This window comes from Olea europaea, unplaced genomic scaffold (assembly GCF_002742605.1).
Source record: "Olea europaea var. sylvestris unplaced genomic scaffold, O_europaea_v1 scaffold138, whole genome shotgun sequence".
In the NCBI taxonomy this organism is placed as follows: Eukaryota; Viridiplantae; Streptophyta; class Magnoliopsida; order Lamiales; family Oleaceae; genus Olea; species Olea europaea.
This window is the reverse complement of record NW_019231313.1, coordinates 182,843-192,209: the sequence shown is the minus strand read 5'-3', so window position 1 is coordinate 192,209 and position 9,367 is coordinate 182,843. Positions and strand designations below refer to the sequence as shown.

Here is a 9,367-nt window from a genome sequence, read left to right as displayed (position 1 = left end):
ATGATGAAGATCCAAATCTGGAATATTTTCAGGTAGGGGTACGTCATTTAGACCTTCAAATTGATTCCGAAATTGACTTTGCGGTGTCATAGGCGATTCGTTTCCTCCCACACCGAAAAAGTTTTCAACAAATGTGCGTGAATTCATTTGTTTAATTGTAATAAGTAATAACTAATAAAATAATAATTGTATAAATGTAGTGAGAAATGAAAATTGGATGAAATTTCAATAAATATAGTGAGAACTGAGAATTGGATATTGTATAAATTGTATATAAAAATTGTACAACTATCAACACAACACAAGAGAGTTGAGAAAAAGAGAATCGAGAGTGAATTGTAGAAAATTTTGTGGCTAAATGTCACTATTTATAGAAGAAGAGGGAAAAAAAATTAAAAAATTAAAGGACCGAAATGGTTCAGTGACCGTTTAACGGTCATAAATTTAAAAAAATAATAATAAAAAATAAATAATTCAGGGAATGAAACGGTCACTGAAAAAGTGACTGAAGTGATCACTTTTTAAAAAAAGTGACCGTTTTGGTCACTTTTATAAACGAGCCACGAGCCCGACTCGTCCATCGAATCAGCCCGCTCGGGCTCGTGTTTTTACAAGCCTAAGCCGCCCACGAGCTCCATTTTTGCGAACCGGCGAACTGCTCGACCCACTTATCACCCCTAACAGAAGCCAAACAATGCGTGATCGGCCACTGTAATTAGCCACTAATTCAAGGGCATATAATTCATTCACCCCCAGTAGCTGCTAGATATCCAAATAGAATTATATAAGGAATGTTATATTGTCATCACAATTTTTATTTGATATATCAAATTTTAATTACTTCATTAATTTTATTCCATTGAATTCTTATATTCAACATTTTATTAATTAATATATCTCGTCTTTGATTATGATTTATATTAAAATATTTTATTTTCATGCTTTAAATTGAGGAAAAAATATTTTTTCACATTTTTTGTCTATTTATTTTTCAAAAATATAATAAAAAAATAAATTGTTTTACATCATTTCAACGAACTTTTGGACATAAATTGTTATCAAACACAAAATGTATTAACTAATGAAAAGTTTAAGGATAAGAATAACATGAAAAATCGTTAAAAACATAAGTTATATAATGAACAAAAATTAAGAAATTTAATCACAATTTAAACGTGGTGTAAAAAATAAAAATTTTGGTGTGAATATAAGGGGTTGTTCTTTTCGTGTTTGAGTTTTGAATTCATTTTGAGTTTTGTGTTTTGAATGTGTGTTTTGAAATTGTTGAAAACATGTTCTTTTTGTTATTTTGGAAAAATATTTTTTAAAACATGAAAATTAAAAACGTGTTCTTTTTTGGAAATCAAAATGGTCATTTTCTCTTCTCCAGCCGCCACGAGCTGCAGTCTTCAACCTTACAAACCGATCACCACCCGACTTCTGGGCACTATCGCTACCAGATTTTTGCACCAACACCATCTCCTTATCAATCCCCACCAACCCTACTTAAACAACAATCCCAAATGATAGTAAAATCAAGCCAAGTATCGTCCAAAATCAGCCACTCACGCACGATTTTCTACCAAATTCGATCAACCCAGTTGCTGCCCATGTTAATCACACCCCACAGCTTGATCAAGCTCAGCAAGACGCGTCCATACATGGTATTATAACAACAAACAACATAGAAATTTGAAATCTACACCAAAAATTTGACACAACGAACTTGTGGCCGACAACGAATTTTCCAGCGACATTGGTGATGACCCATGGGCTCGTTGGGTGCGCCATGATGAGGCGGTGCTAGGGGTGGTGGCTCGCGACAGTGGGTTGCGTCGTCGGCGCTGAAAATCACGGTTGCAGGGGTCCGACCACTTCTAGGAGAGAAAGAGAGAGAGACGGGCAGAGACTGGAATTTATAACAAATGGGATCATTTCCCACATTTTCAAAATTTTCAAGTTTTACACTGAAAACATCCAAAACGATAAAACCATTGTTTTGTGTTTTTAGTACAATTTTTTTTTTTTGTTTTCAAAAACGCGTGTTCGAAAACGGAAAGAGAATTGTTTTCACCATTTTAAAAAATCGAAAATAGAAAACGGTCCGAAAACAATAAAGAGAACGCACCTAAGTATTTCGATATAAGTACATAACTATGTTTCATTTTTTCATTTTTTTTTTCGACAACAAAATCGAACCTTCGTCTCTCTCTCCCGAAAGTAACTGTTCCTCTACACATTTTTTTTTAATTAAATAAATAAATCTCTCTCCTTACGTTCATCCATACTTTCTCATTTTACATAAATGTATGTTTATTTGATATACAGCGGCGTAGAATAGGTTCTGTGTTCTTCTTCCGCCGCCATCGAGCGATCTGATTAGTTAAAGTCGTTGGAGTGTCAACGCCTGATTTTCCGGCGCCCAAATTTTGGATTCCGATTAGTGTTTCACTGGCGATATTGTTATTTCGACTGGTTTCTATTTGTTTTTGAAGGTTTGATGTGGAACCGTTCTAATTAGGGTTTGGAGATTTTGAAATATTATGGACTTTTGCATTCCTTGGCGAAATATTTTGCACTGATAATCATATTCCGTTTTTTTGTTGGGCGGTGTAATTTGGGAGAGTTAAGGTTTGGACTTGTGTAAGTAAGGTTAGAGAAGTGAATCTAAAGTTATGCCCCAGAGTTCGAGGCACAAATCACATAAACATAGCAAACACAGTTCGAAGGAGGATAAGGATAAGGATTATTCGGATTCTGAAGAAGATGTAAAGATGAAGGAGAAAAGTAGCAGATGTGATTCGACGAGGGCATATCGAGATTCTGCCAGTGGTGAGAAGCATAAAATTTCATCGCAGGCCCGAAAAGGCAAGGATGGTAAAGATCTGAGTTGTGACGGGAATGGTGAGGCTTCGGAGGAGTATGTGTCTTCGAAAAGGAGAAAAGAGAAAGCTCTCCTCAACAAGGAAAGGGCTGATGTAAGTGGAAGAGTTAGTGGTGATAGGTGGGATGCGGCTGGAGAGGAGAGAGGGCGTAGTGATAGGAATCTGGAGAAGGAAATAAATAAAGTGGGAAGTACAAAAATTGACTCGAAGTTAAAGGAAAGTAATAATAACGGGGAAAGTTTTAGAAATGAGTCTAAGAGTAAGAGTAAAAGGCATGAGAGTGGAACTGGGGGTGACAGCAAGGAGGAGAATGTGGTATTCTTGGTGGTGGAGAAAGATGAGAGTAAGAGTAAAAGGGAGTCGAAGAGGAAATCTGAGAGGACTTCTTCGGAATGGAGAGAAGGGAAGGAATTGAAGGATAAGGAATGCTGGTTGGACAAAGACAAGAAGGGTGGTCAGGAGAGTAAGTATGGTGATGCTGAGGTTAAGGCTATGGATGGGAATCTTGACAACAATCAGAGCTCAAAGTTGGGGGATACTAGTGCAGATAGACAGTGTAAACGTGGTAGAGAAAATACTGGTAAGGTTATTTTCGTGGTAATCATGGGACTTATTAATGACCTTTGTTTTTGACTCGCCAATCCTTGTTTACAGGCATGGTTGATACTAATGGTAGCAATATCTTTTAAAGTATTAATGACCTATGAACGTTGAATTTTTAGTACTTCATCCTTTTTGTGAACTTTTGACATACCTGTAGAGTTCTGATCTGTGCGAAATTTCTTTGGGTGTCTAACTTCTGTTGTGTGGTCAGTGCTTTCAGAATTATGCCTTTGCATCGTATTCAGTTGCAATTTACTATAGGCAACTAAATAAATTGATATTACTCTATTATGTATCCATAGGGCCTGGCACTAAAGGTCATTTTGAAAGCACCAAATCTTCTTAAAATGTTTCAATGTTCAAACAGAAACTTAAGTTTGGTGTTCAAGAATACTCAGCCTGTTAAATAAGTAAATTTTCTGATGGTGATCTTGTTAATTGTCAGATTTTCTGTGATATAAAGTCTAGCCTAGGCGTTTCTTCAGGGTAGATCTCCTTATGTTCTCCACTGTTTTTGTGTTCAATGTATCCCAAGATATAATAGGATTATTTTAAGAGTATATCTGAATTTATAAATAACAAAAGAAGTTTAATGGAGAATTCAAGAAGAAGTCTTCAAATACTCCATTTTGTTTATTTGTCTCCAAAATAACCAATTGATATGGTTGATGTTTGGACTTGACTGGTTGGGTTGGGATCCTAGGTTGACCATTAAAATTAGAATTAATGTCTTATTGAGCTCCAATATTAATTTACTTATTATTCTCTCCAAGTGCTGACTGAAACAAGCCACTCATAAAACTTTGAGATTCAGTCATATTGGACTATTTCCCTTTTAGTTATTGACTAACTGTGGACAATTATGTGGAATTTTTAGAAGAGATTTCTATGTTTTATTAGGTTGTATAAACAGATGTTTTATTATTATTATTGTTGTTGTTGTAGTTGTTCTTCTTCTTCTTCTCTGTTTGCATGTCTGAAAATTTGCAGTCTCTAGACTTGATGGTATGGTGTTGACTCTGGCATATTTAGAATATTGATTTATTTTATTTTATTATTATTATTATTATTTTTTATGTATGCTTTGAATTATAGGCATATTTTCTAATTGGTACAAATTACAGCGGTACATATTTTTTATTTTACTTTGAATTATATGTTTCCTTCTATTTTTTACATTGGATTTAGTAGAGTAGTACCATATATTTATAAAGCGTTTCTTGAAAGTGGAATTTTTTTCTTGACATTTTTATTTATTGCTTATTATGCTTCACCTTAAGATAGGGCGCTTCGTGGTTTAAACTTCTCTATTTTCACTATGCTCCACCGTTAGAAAAGAAAGAAAATACAGGATTACTCAACTAAAGAGATGCGAGGGCTAGAGGGCCGGCTTCGGTGCATCAATCAGTCACTAGAGAAACTCCTGCATCGCAATTGAAAGACAACAAAATCTGGTTTAGAGTCATTAGTCACAGTATTAGCAGTGACCCTTTATGTTTGGTTCGGTGATTCGAACAGATTCCTTTTTATCAGTTTTGCAGAAATGTAGCCATATATAGGTTATTATCAGCTAGTTATCTCTTTCCAAAGTTTGATTTCTAATGTATGGAGAAGATAGGCTGCTGATGCTCTGTGGTGCTATTTTGTTTGGTTGCTGGATTTCTGCTTGCATTAACTTGAAGTACCTAGTACTTTCAGTTTATTAATTCTCTTTTTTTTCTTTTTGAAGCATGGGACGTGCAAGATGATTTACGAAATCCCGAATTAGAGAAGGAACTTGAGAAAAGGGTGCGCAGGACAAGAGAAGGTTTTACCGATAGAGAAAACGATGACAAACGATTGTCCTCAAGAGGTGACTGCAATAAGGATGTGAAATTCAGTGACGACAGGCATATGGGTGGAATCTATGGAGACAGGTATGATGGTGATGGTGACCGAGATGATAGGCACAGAAATGACAAGCACAGGGAAGGTGCTGACAAAGACCTTAAACATCGGGATATTAAGCATCAAGAGGATATTTATAAAGAAGCCAGACATATTGACGATATATATCGAGAAGATGGTAATAGAGATGGTAGATGCAGGGGTGAAAAGTATCGTGAAGATGGTGAGCGGGAAAACAGATGCAGGGATGACAAATATCGGGAAGCTCCTGAAAGGGATGGCCGACGCAGGAATGATAAGTACAGTGAAGATGCTGAAAGAGGTATTAGAGACCATGATGATCGCTGTCGTGAAGATACTGGCAAAGATGGTAGACGCTACGATGATAGGTATCGTGAAGATGGTGACAAAGATAATAGACGCAGGGATGGTACTTATAGAGAAGACATTGGTAGACATAATAGACATAAGGAAGAGAAACATTGGGATGATATTGAAAAATACAGTCGGCACAAGGATAGAATTCAAGGAGATGATTGTGACAGAGATAAAAGACACATAGATAGTAAGTATGGTGATGAGCGTGGTTCAAGAGATCGTTTTGGTGACAAGTCTGACACTAAGCATTCAAGGGATGATGGCTATGCTGGTGATTGCCATTCTAGGAAATTAAGCACGTATGGTGATGGTGTAAGCCAGGATGATGGAGTTGTCAGGTGTAGAGATGATCAAGGTAGGAGAAGAAGTGATGATGTAGAGGATTATGGTAATATTAAAAGTACCCAGGATCAAAGATCTGATGCAGAAAAGAAATCAGTAGGCAGTCTGAGAATGGATGCTCTTGCTGATAGTGGGAGGTCTACCTCTAGAAATGCTGATTTACAGATTTCTTCTAGTCATAGTAGACGACACAGTTCCCCCAGCTCAAGTTTTCATGCTACAAGGGAGCACAACAGGTACCCATTGATGTCTGTGATTTATTAGCTGCAAGTTCTTTTTACTAATTTCTTTTAACGCATTGATAAATCTTTAAGGAATAAGGATATACATCTTGGATACAGTAAACATCTTTTGATCATATGTTCATTGCAATATGCTTTTTTCCTCCGAACATTGGATTATCGTCTGCAATGTATTCTATGAGTTTGAATACAATAGGATACACTGCACCTGTAAGCAACAAGTAGATTGTGAGGGGAGGGGGGTTGCAATTAAATCATGTCTTTGCTTTGTATAAAAGCATGAAACTAAAAGTGATGATTTTGTGAAATTTACAGTTTCTTCCACTTCCATCTTGGATTGTTTTTCTAAAAATTCCTCAAGTGCGTATAATTCTTTGGTGTATGAAACGCAGATATGCTAAAGCACTAGTCTGCATCTATAATGAATACCGTATTTTAATGAGTGTGATTGTTGCATTAGATTTGGGTGTTAAAATTTCAAGATCTAGCAAAGAAGAAGTAAATGTCTCGTGTGTAGAAATGCTACTTCTATCATGTTACAGAAAACTTCCCATTTATTTGCTCGACTGTTTTTTGGGAAACATTGGGATTAGCTTGTATACCGAGTTATATTTTACTAATTGTTGTAATTCCTCCTTTTCTTTGCTAGTCAATTTCATTAATGTTGGGTGTTTGGTTTTCTATTACCCTGATATTTTCCTTTCTTTTGATCCCAGGATGAATACTCCTCTTGTGCATTCATATGTGGGATTTTTCCTTGTTGTCAAGGCAATATGTATCGAGTTAAAACAAAAATGTGGGATGATTATTGTTTGTTTCTTTAAATTTTTTTTTGGGTAGGCTGGCATTTAGCTGAGGCAAAATGGAATTCCTTCCTTAGGGAGTTTAGTGAGTGAATAATTTATAAGAATTGAAGAGGATTGTCTGGTTTGTACTTTTGCTGTCTTGGTCAAATACATAAAACACCATGGAGTCTTCCCATTCTTGTTCTACAGCCTACATACTAAACTTGAATTTTGTTTGCTATACAAATCTATTTCCTACTTAATTTTGCCACATTTAAGAGAGTTTCCACTTCTTAATATTTTAGCTGCCTTGAATAGATTTGTTCTGAGGTTCATATGCAGCATCTTTAGGTTTCTTCATGAGTTTACTATAACAGACATTTACACGACTCTATTTACTCTCAGGCTTTCTAATGAAACCAAGTATAGCGATTATGCTCATGAAGAGAAAATTCAGGACAAGACTTCTACTAAAGATTATGCTAGTTCTTCTGGAAGGGCTGAGAAGATTTCATCATCTCGATCCCTGGAGAAACTTGGTCAAAAAGACAGCCATCTCGGAGAGTTGTCGGCTGAAAGACATCTGAAATCAGATATTCGCACCTCATCCCTGCAGTCAGTATATAAGTCCCCATCATCAAGCGCTGATCGGAGACACTTGAGTAAATCTAATGTAAGGCAGAGTCTTGACATTGAAGACTCAGCACAGTGTAATAGTGGTTCTAGGGATGCACGTGATTACTCTGGTAAGGAGGGCAGGGGAAGTCGTGAGCCGTCCATGGACGTTCCTGGAGATGAACTTTCACGAGCTGATGGAGACACTTTATCTGTTTCTTCACCTTTTAGTAGAAATAGCCATTTATCTAGCAGTGCCAAGTCATTTCTGTCTCCTCCTCACTTTAGGACAGGGATGGATAGTCGCCGTAGGAGGATTCATGATCCTAATGTTGGAAGGGTTCAAGGAAATGCATGGAGAGGTGTTCCAAACTGGCCTTCACCTGTAGCAAATGGTTTCATTCCTTTTCCACACATGCCACCTCCTGTTGGTTTTCATTCCATGATGCAGCCGTTTCCTGTTCCATCAATATTTGGTGGCAGACCTTCAATGGATTTAAACCATTCTCAGAGTCTGTTCCATATGCCTGATGCTGACAGATTTTCTGGCCATGGGCCGCCCATGGGATGGTCCAACCCAGTGGATGATTCACGTCATCTTCCGTTACATGGTTGGAGTGCAAGTAATGCTGTCTTTGGTGATGAATCTCACATTTATGAGAGGCCAGACTGGAACCCTTCTAGGACCCTTCCAGGTGGTCAGGGCTGGGAGACAAATGGAGATTTGTGGAAGGGCCCGAGAAGAACTGCAAGCATGGAGAGGCCATCTTCTTCCGAGAAACTGAATAATTTTGATCAAGGTGTTGACGAAGTTTCAGCTGGACAGAATGAGCAAACTCAACGTGATCGGCTGGCTGATAGTGCTGGCATTAGTCAATTGAGTGATAGCTCTGAGAAGAATGCTGGTGCTGAAGCTCCCCATATTAGTCAAGAGATTCGTGGCCTTGCTAAAATGTCCAGAAAGGATGATGTGCAGTTTCGCCATGTGTACCTTTCCAAGCTTGACATTTCTCCAGATATTGCTGAACCTGAGTTATTTAAGCAGTGGGCAAGCATAATCGATACAGATGACATAAATTCTGGATTGGAGAATTCTAAAATTTTGTACATGGAGGTAAAGATGACATCTCAACTCTCAATTTCGTTATAGTGCCATATTGTTTTGTCTATCACAATTCAAGTCTAACCCATTTTTCTCTTCCCATGGCAGCAGGCTGTGGAAACTCAAGCGGTGTCTCCTGGAAAAACTTCAACTGTTCCACTGTTTGATGTAAAAAATGATTTTGTCTTCCAGGTCCACACTTGCCCTGAATGTATATGCCCATTTGTGGTTAAAAGATTTTTTTTTTAATGTACAACACTGCCAGCATAATTTATGTTTCTTGTTGGAGAGCACAGATTTAGGTAAGAATAATGCTATCTAGCACCACTTGTACAACACCAATTAAGGTGACACTGATATGCTTAATTAAAGGTAAAATTATGTAACTCATTTAATTGTGTCTCTCATTTGATGTCACTTAGTGCCACCTAGTCTGGTGTTACGACACAAGTGGCGCTAAATGGCATTGCTCTTTAGGTAAATACATCTACCTTTTTTTTTTTTTTTTTTTTTTTTTTTTTTTTTTTT

The 9,367-nt window shown here is 37.1% G+C and overlaps 1 protein-coding gene across 2 annotated transcripts in view; it reads left to right on the top strand.

Annotated features, from left to right (window-relative positions):
- The first annotated feature begins 2,198 nt into the window (after positions 1–2,198).
- Positions 2,199–9,367, top strand: part of LOC111375471 — an 8,437-nt gene continuing 1,268 nt past the window's right edge. Inside the window, exons 1-4 of one of the 2 annotated variants that reach the window (XM_022998299.1) lie at positions 2,199–3,465; positions 5,218–6,331; positions 7,528–8,851; positions 8,948–9,031. In XM_022998299.1, the coding sequence (XP_022854067.1) occupies positions 2,676–3,465; positions 5,218–6,331; positions 7,528–8,851; positions 8,948–9,031 (3,312 nt within the window). In that variant the 5' untranslated portion in view covers positions 2,199–2,675. The remainder of the gene's footprint in view (positions 3,466–5,217; positions 6,332–7,527; positions 8,852–8,947; positions 9,032–9,367) is intronic. The other variant, XM_022998300.1, reaches the window with a different exon arrangement.